Raw genomic sequence first — 14319 nt, 5'->3', positions numbered from 1 at the left:
CCGGGGACCAATAAAAGCATCATGTCCTGAACCTTCCCTTGTGTCGCTGCTTCCTTCAGCCCTCCCTGGTTTGCTCGTGCCATTCCCCTGCGCCCTGGCCGGGTCCCCATCACCCTGCTGGGGACAGTCCCCCCGCACTGCCCTTCTGCCCTGAACTCTCCATCCCAGCGTCTTCCCCTTGCCCCTCTGCCGCCACCATTGGGATTTCAGCTGCTCTTGGCCCCAGGGCTCCGTTCTTGACCCGTTCTGGGACGCCGGGTGTCCCTGCACTGCTCGCGGCAGCCAGGCATACTTCATGTGTGGAGGTTTATTGCTTTTCTTTAATTGCATCATAGAATAGTCATAACAAGAAGAAAAATAGCCCTAAAAACCTGGCCAGTACACAGTGCCGAAGCTCATCCCTCCAAGCAGTTTACAGAGCTGCCCCGTATCCCACATCCCGCATCTTGAGCGCACGGTGACAGCAGCCCCTGACCCCGCAGTGCAGCTCCTGGACCTGCCTGCGAGCCCATGGCCCCGTGCAGAGCAGGATGCAAACACCGCCTGCAATATCGTGCTGCATGCAATATTTTTTTTTCCGGTGGAACAAATGGTTTCCACCCTCCCTGCCTGTCACAACAGCCTCCGTTTCCGGGGTTGCCGTGGGGAGCAGGATCCCTTCATGCAAGCGATCGCACCGGGACCCCAGGAAAAGCTTTCCTAAAATGAAAGCAAGGGAGAAGAAAGCCAATGTGTAGCCCCAGCTTCCTTTATTAGAGGGAAACACTCTTGTAAGCATTGGGATCCATTCCTCTCCCCCCAGCCAATTCCATGGGAATTTTGCCACACACTCGCAGGAGCAGCCGCCAACCCCTGGCCGCAGCCTCCAGCTCCCCGCGGCGCCGGCGCCTTCCCCGCTCTCCCGTCCACGCCGCCGGCGTCGCCTCCGTCTGCGGCTCTCGGCAACGCGGGGCCGCCGGAGCCGCGGGCGCTCAGTGCGCGCAGCCCCGCTCCGGCTGGTTCATGGGCTCCGCGGCCGCGTCCGCCGCGGACACGCTCCGGTACTCGCTGCCGGACGGACGCTGCGAGGAGAGGAGCGGCGGCGCCGTCAGAGCGCGGCTCCCGCCGGAGCGGCCCGGCTCGGGTCGCCGGGATCGCCGGGATCCCTCTCCCCGCGCCCCCGCTACCTTGGCCGGCGCCAGCTCCTGCTGGAGCAGCTTCTTGAACTCGCTCCGGCTGAACGGCTCCGGCTTCTTCCCCTTCCCGGCGCTGCCCCGGCGGCTGCTCATCATGTCCGTGATGGCTCGGAGGAGCCCGGACATGCCGGGGCCTGCGGAGGAGCCGGGCGGGCGCGGGGCTTCACACGCTGGGACCTTCCCCCGGCCCGGCCGCGATCGCGGGGTTGAGCTGGAGACGCAAACGCTCGTCCTGAGCACGGGGGCGACGGGGGCAACGCGGGGGACCCCCCGCTCGCTCGCTGCGGTGGCGGGAGCAGCTCCCGCGGATCCGTGTGAGCCGGGAGGGTGGGCGGAGGGGTGCGGATTTCTGCCCGTCCGTCCCGTTCCCGGTGCCTCTCCGGAGGCAGCACCTCCCCGGCAGGGTGTTTCCCCCGGGAATGTAGGGCAGCGCGGGGGCCGCAGCGGGAGAACGGGGCCCTTCCTGGGGGTGACGGCAGCGGGCGCGCGAGGAGGAGGATGCACCGATGAGGCCTTCGCCGCCCTTGAGCATCCCGCTCCACCACGGGAACGGGGAAGCGGGGAGGAAAATCACCCTGAGTCACCCGTGATTTTCCTGCCTCCCGCTGCTCCAGGTGCCGGCACGGCCTGGCACAGCTGCGCCGCATCCCCGCGGCCGCTCATAAAACCCAGCCCCAGGGCTAGGGCTCCTCATGCTGATCTCGCTGGGAGCTGGAAGGGGGATCTGCAGGGACATGGTCTGCAGGGACACGGTCTGCAGGGATGTGGGGGATCTGCAGGGACACGTGAGGTCGTTTTGCAGGGATGAGGAGTCACGCATGGGTGTTCCCGGGTTCAGGATGAGGAGGAGGGACCCAGCCTGCATCTGCAGTGCAGACCTGGTATCTGTGGGCACCACTGAGCCCCTTGGAGGGACGAGAGCTGATGGGGGGTTGCAGTGCTCAGGAGGGCCAGTGTCACCAGGGCAGGTGATGCCACCTGTGCAGGTGGCTCCAGTGCCCATCCTTGGCCGTGCTGCCACCTGCCCGTGCTGCACCGTGAGCCATAGGGATGGGAAGAGGCCACGGGAGCTGGGAACTGCGAGCTGCCCCCAGCAAAGTCGTGTTGGAGGGGAATAGGAGCCTCTGGCCCTAAAACAGGCCTTTTTTGGGCAAGAAAAGGGTGCCGGACCGGGGCTGCCGCGAGGGGGCAGCAGGGACGCGCCGCGGCTCGCGGAGCGGGGGCAGCCCCGAGGCCGCGGCGATGGGCGCGGGTGGGAGCCGGGGCTCTTTCCTCACGGCGCCCGGCGATTTCAGCGCTCGAGGCGCTCTTGGGAAATCACGAGGGTTCCTTTTTCTCCGCTCCCTCCTCCAAACTGCTTCTGCCGGTGACCCCCTGCCTGCCTCGGTGACAGCTTGGTGAGGACGTTTCCCTGCTGCGCTCTCCCACGAGCTGTGGTCTGTAGCAGAGACCATCCCCGCAGACCCAGAGCCCTGCGCTCCGTTACATCCCGGGCGGATGGGGATGCTCCTTCCCTTTGCCCAGCTCTGGTGCACTGGGATGGGATTTGCACCACCCTGCTCCTTCAACCCTGAGCTCCCACCTCTCCTAGACCCCCACCCTGCTACAACCCCCTCAGTTTAATCCCCAACGGGGAGCAGGCTGGTCCCTTGCAGAAAAACCATTCAATGGCCACAAGAGCTTTGACAGCATCAGCAAATCTTTATTAACCAGTGGGGAAGCGACAGGCCGCGTGAGGAGGGACGTGGTTGGGTCTGCGGCTCCGCGCGCGATGCTGGTGCTGCTCAGTGGTGATGCTGGTGCTGGTGCTCGTGCTGGTGGCCCTGCTTGTCCTCGCAGAAGTGCAGGTGCTCGTGGGTGGCGATGGTGACCCGCACGATGAGCATCATCACCTCACCGAAGCTCAGCTGCTGGTTCTTGTTGGTGTCCAGGTCCTTGAAGATCTGGTCCAGGGAGCTCTGGTTCTTCACATGCTGCAAGGGAAGGGCCAAGGAGGGAAGGTGACGCTCTGGCCACATCCCAGCCCAGGTCTCCTCCATCTCCCAGGACTGGACTCACCCTCAGGTAGTTTGCAAGTTGCTTCTCCAGCAGAAGCTTCATCTCTGCCCTGGTCAGGGTATCCTTGTCTCCCTCCCGCCTCGAGTAATGGTGGAAGACATCAATGATGGTGTCGATGGACTTCTCCAGCTCGGAGAGCGGTGCCTGGGCTGTCTGGCAGGTCTGCAAGGAGGAGGATGGAGGGAGAAATGAAGGAGACCGGAGGGCTGCTGATGCTGCCCAGCAAGGCTCCAGCATAACCAGGATGTGTTGGGAAGAGCCGCCGGCCAAACAGCTGGAGCTGGAGCCACCACTGCAGCCGGTGGCTCCGGAAACCCAAGCGGCACCGCAGGTGGAGGGTCAGTGGGCTGCAAACTGCTCCGGTCCTGGAAAAGAGAAGGAAAAGCCCCCGGCAGCCCTCGACTCACCTGGCTCATCTCGGCAACGCGGCGGTGCGGACTTGGACCGGAGTGGAGATGCTCTTGGAGCGGCGGCTCTTATAGCCCTCCCGGCCGCCCCCCGCTTGTGAAACACCCCCGTTTCGTGCAGTTCCAGTCCGTGCTCGCGACATCGTCCTGCGTTGCCCAAGGCCGGGAGCTGCCACTTCCTCAAACAGGTCTCTGCGGCTCTTCCCGAAACGCCGGAGCGTCACATCCCGCCGGGAGGTGACCAGGACACAGTGGCATCAGTGACCCAGGCTGCAGCTCCTGCCCTCTTCTCCACTGCTTCCATCGGGCCTGGTCTCTGCTGAGATTTTGGGGGCTTCTCATGCACCTCCAAGGAGGTGCCCCCAGGGCCACCCCCAGCTCTTCCCCCTGCCCCAGGCGGTGCAGAGCTTTGCCCCGCTCCAGCGCCCACCCTGGCAGCGCGGGGGGAGCCCGGCTGGCCCCGGCACCACCGGAGCAGCTGCCGCCGAAGCCGGTTTTTCCCCAGTCGATGTTTTTCCTCAAACCGCAGGGCCAGGGTGGGGCCCAAGGTGTATTTTTACCCGGCCCAGAGGCCGTGTCCCCACGTGGCCGACCCATCCCGGGCGGCTGCAGCAGGAGCAGGACAAGATTTTCTGGCGCCGCTTTCTTCAAGTGCGGGTCGGGCCAGGCCAGCGTCGCCCTGGGACTGGGGGCAGATGCTTGGCAGGACCGTGCACGGGCAGCGCTCGCTAAGGGCCCGCGATGCATTTCACAATATTTTGGTGCACGGCAGGGCCGGGACATTTCACAAGAGGGCAGTGAGGACCGGCAGCCCCGTTGCGGAATTGTGGCAATTTCAGGAAACTGCAGCTCTTGTGGTCTTGGCATCCCGGCGTTTTGAGGCTGCGGCTGCACCTGGGCTCTGCCCCCAGCCCCGCATGGGGCTGAGCAAACGCAGGTGCCCAGGAAGGAGCGGGACGCGGTGCCGGCGGGTGACGGATGACGAGTCTGGTTTGAGGCACCCGGGGCCGCTCCTGCCCTGGAGCAGCGGCCTGGCCGGGTGCCCCGTGCAGCAGCCGCCCCAGAGCGTTTGCAAAATCCGCCTGTGCCGGCAGCGAGAGCCAGCGCGGGGCTGGGCCCCGGCTCCAAGCGGGATGCGCCCCCGGAGCGGGGCCTGGCCGGGCACCCGGGAGCTTCCCCCATCAAGGGGCATGGGGTGATGAGGGGATCAGGAGGGAGCTGGTGGAAAAAGCTGCATTTTGAGTTTTCCTCTGGAATTTGGGGAAAGGAGAGTTAAATACACTCCCTATCGAGCAGAAAGCCTTAATGTGCATGGGGAAAGTGTCCTCCAGGACGCACCAAGAGCCCCCAGCTTGTCGTGGTGGTGAGGACACATCCTGCTGTGAATTATCCTTGTGGAAATTGATGCCTTTTCCTGGTAATTTTGCCCTTTGCTCATTTTGTGTCTGGAAGAGACTGGGCATAAATGAACCGAGCACCTACCCCACTCCCATGGGGCGGATGTAGGCGGAATAGGAAGGAGACGGTTGGTTTAGGTGATGCTTTATTGGTTTATGGGCAGGCAGGACGGGAGCGGCCGGGCAGGAGCCCGTGGCCCCGAGCGGAGCCGCGCGGGCTCAGTCGGCCTCCTGCCCGCAGCGGTCGCTGCCGTGGCTGATGCGATGGGCGTCATCGGCCAGCTTGGCCAGCACGATGCTGAACTCCTCAAAGCAGAGCTCGTGGTCCCGGTTGATATCGGTCTCCTTGAAGAGGTTCTCCAGGTAGCCGCGGCGGCTCCTGCCCTGTAAGAGGGGACAAGGGCAAGTTTGGAAGCTGCGTGGCCACCGCGTCCCCGCTCCGTGTTGTCCCCAGCCCTGAGCGCGCTGCACTCACGCAGGCAGCCAGGAAGGTGGGCGCCTGCTCCGTGAGCAGCTGCTGGAAGTCCTGGGCGCTGAGCAGGTCGAGCTTGCCCTGCCGCGCGCTGTAGCGGTGGTAGACGTTCACGATGGTCTGCAGGGCCGTCTCCATGCTGCAGTTTCCCGGGAGCGGCCGGGGCTGGGGGAGGCTGGTGGTAGCGGCGGACATGGCCAGACACGTGGATACCTGCGGAGAAACCCGCAGCGTCAGGAGCAGAGCCGCTTCCCAGGCGGAGGCTCCCGGCCCGTAGCGGCTCCCAGGCACCAGGATGTCGCGCACGGCTCGGGGAACGTTGCCGTCCTCCCGCTTTGCTCGACCGCCTCTAATTGCAGCTGCACCCGCAAAGCGGCTCGTGCTCGTCAAGCACAACGGGGCCGGTCTGCACAAGGGCCTCTAATAGGCCTATAGCCATATAAAAAAAACCCATAGACCTCGAGATCTGTGAAGGCCATTTGGTTAAGGCTAGTTAAGGGCGTGAAGGTGGCTCGGTGGTGGACCTTGCATCTCCATCCCTGATGTCCCTTTGGGCCGCAAACCCCGTGTGCCACTAGCCCCGCCGTGGAAGCGCGGTGGCTTTTGAACGGCAAAAAGCCTCGTTGCAGCCCAAGGCACCCGGCACCGTGCGGGGCCAGAGCTGAAGGGTGCCCGGCCGGGTCCCCAGAGCGCCCAGGAGCCGCGCGGGCCCTCGCGCTGTCACCTACCTGCTGTCGAGGAGCTTTGCGGGGGCCGGCTTGTCTGCAGAGAGCCCAGGGGCCTTTTATCCGCTTCGGAGGCCTCTTTCATCAGCGCGTGACGCACCGGCGGCAAGCAGCAGCTTGAGCTGCCCTTTCCCGCACCTGGAAATTGCAAGGTGGGAAGTCACCTCCCCGGCGCCTTCTTCCCGGTAGCGCCCACCGGGGTGCCGCGAGCGCCCGCGGCGAGGGGAGATGCTGCGTGCGCTTGTGCAACCTTCGCGTGCGCTGGGACCGGACCGGCCGGGACCTTGCAGGTTTTGTGACATTCTAGGGATTTTTGGCCGCGCTGGTCACGGAAACGGGGACAGTGACGGGGGGAGACGCATGGGCGGCTTCTCCCCCGCTGCTGCCCGTGTGATCCCCGGCTCTGCACCCGCCGCGTCGTTGTACAACCTACCACGGCACAGGTTGTATCCGCCCCTCGCTATGTTGCTTTTTCCCCATGGTTTCCTTGCCCCTTGCTCATGCCCTGATTTTCCCTTTGCTCTGGAAGCACCGCAGAGGCTCTGAGCAAGAGCCCAGGCTGCCGAGGCTCCAAGGTTGCCCCTTACCCTGTAGGGGTTTTGCAAGAGCAGCTCAACGGCACTGCTCTTGCAGGGCACAAACACGTCCTGGAAATGGAGCAGGTATTGGAAGGACAATGAAGGTGCCACGGAGGAGGGTAAAAATAGCAGAGCAGATTGCAGGAATAGGGCAGGGAGGGGAAGAAACGGGAGGGCCGACGCTCCTGGCGGAGGCGCTTCCCTGCTGGCATCTCTGACTAATGGCATCATCCTCTGCCCATGGGGGCCGCTGGCATTGCGGGGGGTCACCTCGCCCCCCGGCTGGGCTGGCGGTTGGGGACAGGGGCTGCACGGCCTGAGGCTTCTTCCTGGGCTGGGGGGTGATGGAGAGGAGCCGGGGGAGGCCGAGTGTCCCCGCCAGCCCTGGGGGTGAGCGCTGTGTCCTGGGGGTGCAACGCAGCAAGGCAAGCCCTGGGGAGCAGGTACCCCCTGGACGCCCCCCAGTATCCCCCCTTGTTCCCGGGTGCAGCCGGTGAGCCTGGGCTCCAGGGCTGAGCAATTCCTGCTCAGATGGTTGCAAACCCCAAAGGACAAGGAGCCTCTTTCCCTCTTGGGCATCCTGTCCCGGGGGGGCTCATGACCTCGGTGCCGTGGAGCAGAATTCCGCTTTTTGTCCCACATCAGTGCAGAGCTGAGCCCCACAAGACCCGGGTCCCTTGGTCACCGGGGAGAGGTGGCAGGAGGAGCCCAAAACCCCCCATGGCCCTCGTTACAGTATCTGCCCCACACCGAGGGCTGGGGTGGATGTGTTGTACCCTCCCCTGCCCTCCTGAGGCAACAGGACAGACCCATTTGGTGCTGGGAGAAATAAACTTTATTTCAAGAGTGAGGGCAGAAACGGACAACGGGATAGGAATAGCACGAGGTGCTGGACATGGTCACCAGGACCTGCTTCAGTGCCCGTGGTCGTGGTCATGGTCGTGGCCAGGCTCTTTGGGATCCTCGTGGGATCTCTTATGGGCGTCCATGGCCATGAGCGACAGCGTGCTCAGGAACTCGGTGAACTTCAGGCGCCCGTCGCGGTTCTTGTCCGCCTTGGTGAAGAGCTGCTCGATGTAGGCCTCCACGGACAGCCCGGGCTGCAGCGGGACACACCGGAAAGGTGAATCCCGGCGGATCCCGGGGCTCCTTCTCTGCCAGCCGCCTCCACGGGCGACCCAAGGACCCACTCATCCACCTGCCCCTGCCCTTACCGGCTTGGTGTTGTCCAGGAAGGGCTTGGCCGTGTCCTTCAGCAGCGCCTTGAACTCGCCGCGGCTCAGGTAGTCGTCCAGGGGCTTCCTGAGCGCGTACTCGTGGTACACGTTGACGGCACAATCCAGGGCGAGCTCCAGGTCGGTCTTCATGGCGATGAACCTGCGGGAGAGAGGGCGAGAAGGGCTCGGAGGGGCCTCCGGAGCGGCCACCCCGCAGCAGCATCGCGCGGCCGCCCCGGAGCCCCGGTACCTGCGGTGTGTCCGGGGTAGCGGTGCAGGCGGCGCTGCCTGCGCGGCGCCTCTTATACCTCCCCGCGCACCGGCTCGACACCCTCGCGGCGCCCGGGGCGGGAGAAGACGGCGGTTGTGCAAGGCCCGGCTGGTGGCTCCCACCCGGCTCCGGGAAGCGGCAACTCCCCAGGGAGGCGCCGCCAGACGCCCCGGGGCCGGGAGCGGCGGGGGGCACCGGGGGACAGGAGCTGCCGGGGTCTCTGCGGCTGCTGCAAGAGCCACAACCGGGTGCGTTTTGCTGGGGTCTGGGGGCAGCGCTGGGTGTTCCCGCTGCGAAAGGTTGTGCAGAGGTTGGGGAAAGGTTGCGGAGAGGTGGTGCAAGCCCCAGCATGGACTTGCTGTTTTTTGTGTGTGTACGGGACACCAGGATGTCCTGGAAGAAGCAGGAAGGAGCCGGTCGGGGCCGTCCCTGCGTGTCCCGAGGTGGATGGGCGGGATGTGGGATGTGCCGCCTCACCCAGGCGGGTGCTGCGGCCACACGCGAGCTGTCCCCGAGGTGTGAACGGATGCGTGGCACCGTCAGAGCGGCCGTGCCCCTGTTTGTGCTGGCACCGCGTAGCCCCCGAGGCGGGTTCTGCCTCCTGCCACCACTGGGGACACCACGGGTGGTGGCAGGTGACCCATCCCGGGAGCTGCGGCTCTGCTGGAGCAGGCAGAGAGCTCAATTCCCCTGGGAATGTCCGTGTTGTTCCCGGCTCTCCCACTGCAATCCAGCCCCCCAGCCCTGCACTGGGCCATGCTCCTGCTTAGGAGCCCCCTCCAAGGACAGGAGGGTCCCCTGCGCCCCCCACCCCAGGCCTTTGGGAACCGCTGTCCCCCCATGTCCTCCCCTGTGGGTCTCAGCAAGGGACAGGGCAGCGGCAGCACCCAAACAGGAGCGGCCCTGGGCTCTGCTTCCCGCTCCGTCCCTCCTCATCCTCAGCACCCTCCTCCCCCCTGGCCCAAAGGAGGAGAAGGAAGTAAAGCAAGAAAATCAACATCAACCATGAAGTTATGCTTTATTTAAGAATCAAAAATAACCAAAAACTTATACAAAAGGGACTTTATTCCTGCCCGTCTCCCCGCCCCCCTTTCCCCCCATCGCGGGCGGCTCCGCTATTTGCACTCCTTCAGCAGATCGTGGTAAATCATGGCCAAGGCCCCCAGGAAGGTGATGTACTCCGTGAAGTTCACTTGCTCGTCCTTGTTGCGGTCCAGGTCGGCCATGAGCTGGGCGATCTCGGCCTCCTCCAGCTTCTGGAGCGGGAAAAGGGGTGGGAGTGAGACGCTGCCGGAGCGGGACGCGGCAACGGGCCAGCGCAGCGGGACGCGGCAGCCCAGCCCGGCACTCACCGAGCCGATGCTCAGCTCCTTCTGGACGAGCTCCTTCAGCTCGGCCTTGCTCAGCGTGTTCTTGTCACCCTCCTTGCACGCGTACTTGTGGAAGGTGGTCACCAGGAGCCCGATGGCGTGGTCCAGATTGGCAGCCATGGCTGGAGGCTGCGGGCGAGCGGGATTGGGGGGTCAGTGCGGGGCCCCCCGAGACCCCTTGGTCAGTATTGGAGAGGGGGGAACAAGCAGCTGCAAAGGGGCTCTGCGCAATGCCGGAAGGGCCCCGCGCACATCTGGAAGGGCCCCGCGCACATCTGGAGGCGCCCGGGGCCTGGGGAGGGGGCGGCTGCGGGGGGAGGCGGCAGCGACGCACTTACCGGCGGGAGCGGAGCGGCGGGACGGGCCGGGCCGGCTCCCACTCGCTCTTATAGAGGCGGCCCGGGTCCTCCCACGGCGGGGGGGCCGCGGGGAGCCGCTCCCGCCCGGGTGCCGCCCCCGGTACCCCCCCCCCCCACCGGGCTGCGCAGCGCCGGGTGCGGCGGGGGCTGCAGCCGCCCCCCATCCCCGCGCTGCCCCCCGGGCCGCTCCAACGGGGCCGAAAGGGGCTTCGATCCCGCCGGGGCTCCGGGGGGGGTTCGTCCCGCCGCCGGGAGCCGCCGCCCGGCCCGTGACTCAGCGGGGCAAAAATCCGGCGCTACCCGGCCCGGGTGAAAGGAGCCGCGGCGGGGCCGGCGCTCCCCGCCCCGGGGACGCGTTTGCGGGGAGCTCCCATCGCGGGGACACGGGGGGACGCAGGGACCCGCCGGCGGCCCGGCCCGCTGCCCCCGCAGCCGCTTGTCCCCGCAGCCCCCGAGGCTCGCGGGTCCCGCGGGTCCCGGGAATCGCGCTCCGCCGCCTTCACTTTCCCAACCCGCGTAGGCTCCTTTCCCTGGCGCTGCGTTACGCAATGCGGCTATTCCGGGCCCTGTGCAGCCTCTGTACGTGCCCAGAACCACAGGGAAAACGCCCTGGTGCTCCCGCAGCTCCCCTTGAAAACCTCTGGAGCACGGGGGGAGAACCGCACGGGAAAAGAGACGGGGCCGGGAGTGATTCCCCGCCTGTCTCCTTTCTTCCAGCTCCTTTCTCCAAGGACCTTTTTGGCCCAGCGCCAAACGGGTGCGAATCCCGGTGTGGGGAGGAGGCTCCCAACTGCGGGAGGAGCCAGAGGCGGGAGCGAGGCTGGAGCCTCCCCAGGTCCCACAGCCCGGGCTGCTTCCCGGGGACCTGGGATGAGCCAGGAGCCACGGGACCCCCGGGCCGCCCCACATCCCCCTGCCAGCCGCTGCCTCCCGTCCCACCCGGGCTCTTCCCGCAGCTTTTCCTGCTGCTTGGAGCAGCTTTGTGTGAGCTTTTCCATGGAAAATTCTGGGGCGGGGGGGGGTGCAGGAAGAGGCTGTCCGTGAGTCACCTGTCTGCTCTCACTGCCCACAGACCCGGCAGAGCCACTCGGAGGTTTCGTCAACGCTTTTATTGCGATAGCGGCAGCCCGCGGGGGCCGGGGGGGCCGCGCTCACTTCTTGCGGGGCTGCGGGGCCGGGCAGCCCTTGAAGAACTCGTTGAAGCCCATGGCCACGCAGGCCATGAAGCAGGCGAACTCCTGGAAGTCCAACTCGCTGTCCTTGTTGTGGTCCAGGTCGTTCATGATCCTGCGGAACTCGGCCTCATCCATCTGCTTCTGCGAGGGGCAGAGCGGAGCAGCTCAGCGCCTCCCACCCCCTGCAGTGCACCCAAAATGGGGCCGGTTCCCCACCACCACCCCCGGGTCCCAAAACCTGCAAGGAGGGTGCGAGAGGGGCGAGCGCGGCCGGGCCGGGGACTGGGAGCATCGTCTGCCCTGCTAGGAAATCTCCGCAGCTTCGCCCCCCAGCACGGCTGGAGCTGGAAACCACAAGGGGAAGTGCCAAAAAATGGAAGTAAAGTGTGGGGGAGGAGGGGGTGAAATGGGAGAACTTTTGTGTTTTTCCGTCAATCAGAATATTTCTAGGGGGATTTGTGGGTTTGAGAAGAGCCGAGCTTCCTTCCCACATAGGCCTGTTGCTGCCCAGGGACTCTGCTCTTCCTCCCTCTCTTCCTCCCTCTCTTCTTCCTGCTCTGCCTCCTCCCAGGGCCTCAGTTCCTCCCATCCCTCCATCCCAATGGGGCTCCTGACCATTTCACGAGGCAGCGCGGGGAGCGCAGGGGTTATCCCGGCGGGAAGGGGACACTCACGCTCCCGAAGACGGGCAGCTCCTTGTTGAGCAGCTCCTTGAGCTCGGCCTTGCTGAGCTTGTACTTGTCGCCCTCGCGGCCCGAGTACTTGTGGAAGGTGCAGACCATGGTGGTCAGCGCCTGCTCCAGCGAGGAGGCCATGGGGCGAGCGGGGGCAGCGGGTGGTGCCGAACGCGGCGCTGTGGGTGCCCGGCGTGCGCGGGCGCTTTATACCCACCGCCCGCGGCGCCCCTGGGCTTTCCCAGCACCCCGGTTTCGCCCACGCCTCATTTTTGCCTAACGGTCCGTGTGATCCGATTAGCGGCTGCTGGGAGGGGGACGAGGGGGCCACATCCTGGCTCTGCTGGAATAAGGGAGCAAATGTAGTTGGCTGCTCCCGGGGGTGCAGGGGGGCACAGATTTGAGGGTTTTGGGGGGAAATCTTGATGCTGAGGGCTGCACAGCTGCTTGGGCAGCACCGCAAGCTCCAGCCCGGGTGCCTGGGCATGGTATGAAGGGTGGGGGATTGGTGTCATGCACCGTGTACCATGCACCATCTACCCACACACCATGCATCGCGCACCATGAACTTGTGCAATGTGCACCATGCACCACGTACATACGTACTGGGCACCATGCACCCATGCACTGTGCACCATGCACCTATGCAACGTGCACCATGCACCTATGCAACGTGCACCATGCACCCGTGCAACGTGCACCATGCATGGTGTACCATGCACTGTGCATCATGCACCACGCACTGTGCATCGTGCACCATGCACTGTGCACCATGCATCCATTCAACGTGCGCCATGCATGGCGTACCATGCACTGTGCATCATGTACCCGTGCAACGTGCACCATGCACCCATGCAACGTGCACCATGCAGCCCCGTGCACCTGCCAGTGCAGTGCCCACCAACGGGCGCCCGCTCCCCACTGCACGGGCCGCTCTTCCCACCCCGGACGCCCACGGCGGGACGTGGCGCGGGGCGCAGCCCGAGTCACGCTGCAGCCCTGCCCGGCGCAGCAGGATTCCTGCGGCCTGACTCAACCTCAGCGGGGCCTGGCGAGGAGGAGGAAGAGGAGGAGGAAGGCCCGGCCCCTCCCCGGGAGCCTCCTCCCGATGGAAAATCCCCGGGCGTCATCGGGATGGGGACGGGGCTCCAGGACACCCCATGGGGCTGGGGGACCCCGGGCACCCCCAGCTCCCCGCTTGGCCCCCCCGGGGTGTCCCCTCCTCCGTTCCCCCCCTCCCCGCCGTTCCAAGCTCATCCCGCGGGAAGCCCCGTCCCGCCGGGGGGGGCGGGATGAATCCACCCCCCCCCGGTCCCCCCCCACCCCCGGCGGTGTCTGCCGCCCCCTGGCGGCCCCTGGCGGCCTCGCAACCCCCCCGTCCCCCCCCGGGAAGGCAGAGCCGGCCGGACCCGCTGCTCCTCCGCGTTTTATTGCAGCAATAAATAACAGGCAGGGCCGGGGGGGGTCCGGGGGGGGCGGGGGGGGCGGGTGTTTTTGGTTTTTGGCGGGGGAAAAAGGGGCGAAGCTTCTGCGGGCGGGGCCGAGGCGGAGGGCTGAGAACGGGCGGCGCTCGTGTCGCTACTTGGTGTACTTGACGCTCTGCTCCTGCTGGCGGATGATGTGGGCGATGGGGCTGGCGATGCCGCCGATGAGGGTCCAGTACTCATCGAAGCTGATGCGCCCGTCCTTGTTCTCGTCCAGGTCGCAGATGAGCTTGTCGGCCGCCCGCTTGTTCCCGGTGTCCTGCGGCGCGCGGGGAGGGAAGCGAGCGGAGAGGATCAGCCGGCTGCCGGCACGGCCCCGTGCTCGCTCACGCACCCACCCTGCGCGCGGGCACCCCGTGCATCCCATGGGAAGGCGCCCCGCACATCCCGTGGGAAGGGGCTCCATGGGAAGGCGCCCCGCGCATCCCGTGGGAAGGGGCTCCGTGGGAAGGCACCCCACACATCCTGTGGGAAGGGGCTCCAAGGGAAGGCGCCCCGCACATCCCGTAGGAAGGAGCTCCATGGGAAGGCGCCCCGCGCATCCCGTGGGAAGGGGCTCCATGGGAAGGCGCCCCGCGCATCCCGTGGGAAGGGGCTCCGTGGGAAGGCACCCCACACATCCCATGGGAAGGGGCTCCATGGGCAGGCGCCCCGCGCATCCCGTGGGAAGGGGCTCCATGGGCAGGCGCCCCGCGCATCCCGTGGGAAGGGGCTCCATGGGAAGGCGCCCCGCGCATCCCGTGGGAAGGGGCTCCGTGCATCCCGCGCGCTCCGCGTGCCCCGCGCCCACCTCACCGTCAGCATGTGGTTGAGCTCGCGGCTCAGCATCTTGCGGAAATCCTTCTTGCTGATGCGCCGGGGCTGGCGGCAGCAGCAGCAGCTCGAGTACTTGTCAAAGTTGTTCACCAGCACCTGCACGGCCCATTCCAGCTCCGTGCCATCGGCCATCGCCGCCGC

The 14319-nt window shown here is 66.0% G+C and overlaps 6 protein-coding genes and 1 long non-coding RNA gene across 8 annotated transcripts; all 7 read right to left on the bottom strand.

Moving 5' to 3' along the window:
- Window positions 1–953: 953 nt before the first annotated feature.
- LOC148592202 (uncharacterized) lies at window positions 954–1316 on the bottom strand. Its single transcript, XR_015913954.1, has 2 exons — window positions 1167–1316; window positions 954–1061 (listed from the first exon to the last, which is right to left on the bottom strand). It is a non-coding gene; the product is annotated as an uncharacterized LOC148592202 (long non-coding RNA).
- Window positions 1317–2856: 1540 nt separating this feature from the next.
- On the bottom strand, window positions 2857–3723 carry LOC104569509 (protein MRP-126). The gene is made up of 3 exons (XM_010216479.2): window positions 3641–3723; window positions 3234–3395; window positions 2857–3148 (listed from the first exon to the last, which is right to left on the bottom strand). The coding sequence occupies exons 1-3, from the start codon at window positions 3647–3649 to the stop codon at window positions 2960–2962; spliced, it is 360 nt and encodes a 119-aa protein (XP_010214781.2). The 5' UTR covers window positions 3650–3723; the 3' UTR covers window positions 2857–2959.
- Window positions 3724–5252: 1529 nt separating this feature from the next.
- LOC148592201 (protein S100-A7-like) lies at window positions 5253–5704 on the bottom strand. The gene is made up of 2 exons (XM_088535497.1): window positions 5513–5704; window positions 5253–5421 (listed from the first exon to the last, which is right to left on the bottom strand). Exons 1-2 carry the CDS (start codon window positions 5702–5704, stop codon window positions 5257–5259), a joined length of 357 nt encoding a protein of 118 aa, XP_088391623.1. The 3' UTR covers window positions 5253–5256.
- A 2022-nt stretch (window positions 5705–7726) lies between these two features.
- On the bottom strand, window positions 7727–8200 carry LOC104569505 (protein S100-A12-like). Its single transcript, XM_010216474.2, has 2 exons — window positions 8027–8200; window positions 7727–7912 (listed from the first exon to the last, which is right to left on the bottom strand). Exons 1-2 carry the CDS (start codon window positions 8177–8179, stop codon window positions 7727–7729), a joined length of 339 nt encoding a protein of 112 aa, XP_010214776.2. The 5' UTR covers window positions 8180–8200.
- A 1214-nt stretch (window positions 8201–9414) lies between these two features.
- LOC104569510 (protein S100-A6-like) lies at window positions 9415–9808 on the bottom strand. The gene is made up of 2 exons (XM_010216480.2): window positions 9653–9808; window positions 9415–9556 (listed from the first exon to the last, which is right to left on the bottom strand). The coding sequence occupies exons 1-2, from the start codon at window positions 9788–9790 to the stop codon at window positions 9416–9418; spliced, it is 279 nt and encodes a 92-aa protein (XP_010214782.1). The 5' UTR covers window positions 9791–9808; the 3' UTR covers window position 9415.
- A 1367-nt stretch (window positions 9809–11175) lies between these two features.
- LOC104569503 (protein S100-A4) lies at window positions 11176–12019 on the bottom strand. Of its 2 annotated transcripts, none has more exons than XM_010216472.2 (2): window positions 11879–12019; window positions 11176–11345 (listed from the first exon to the last, which is right to left on the bottom strand). In XM_010216472.2, exons 1-2 carry the CDS (start codon window positions 12017–12019, stop codon window positions 11181–11183), a joined length of 306 nt encoding a protein of 101 aa, XP_010214774.1. In that variant the 3' UTR covers window positions 11176–11180. The 2 variants fall into 2 exon arrangements, with proteins under 2 accessions (XP_010214774.1, XP_088391641.1); XM_088535515.1 differs by having other exon boundaries at window positions 11176–11339.
- Window positions 12020–13387: 1368 nt separating this feature from the next.
- On the bottom strand, window positions 13388–14319 carry S100A16 (S100 calcium binding protein A16). Its single transcript, XM_088535326.1, has 2 exons — window positions 14158–14319; window positions 13388–13621 (listed from the first exon to the last, which is right to left on the bottom strand). The coding sequence occupies exons 1-2, from the start codon at window positions 14308–14310 to the stop codon at window positions 13457–13459; spliced, it is 318 nt and encodes a 105-aa protein (XP_088391452.1). The 5' UTR covers window positions 14311–14319; the 3' UTR covers window positions 13388–13456.

Source organism: Tinamus guttatus, unplaced genomic scaffold (genome assembly GCF_059628265.1).
Source record: "Tinamus guttatus ecotype Peru unplaced genomic scaffold, ASM5962826v1 Tinamus_guttatus_pri_ptg000629l, whole genome shotgun sequence".
Lineage (NCBI taxonomy): Eukaryota > Metazoa > Chordata > Aves > Tinamiformes > Tinamidae > Tinamus > Tinamus guttatus.
The sequence above is the reverse complement of the archived record's forward strand: the minus strand, read 5'-3'. Positions and strand labels throughout refer to the sequence as shown.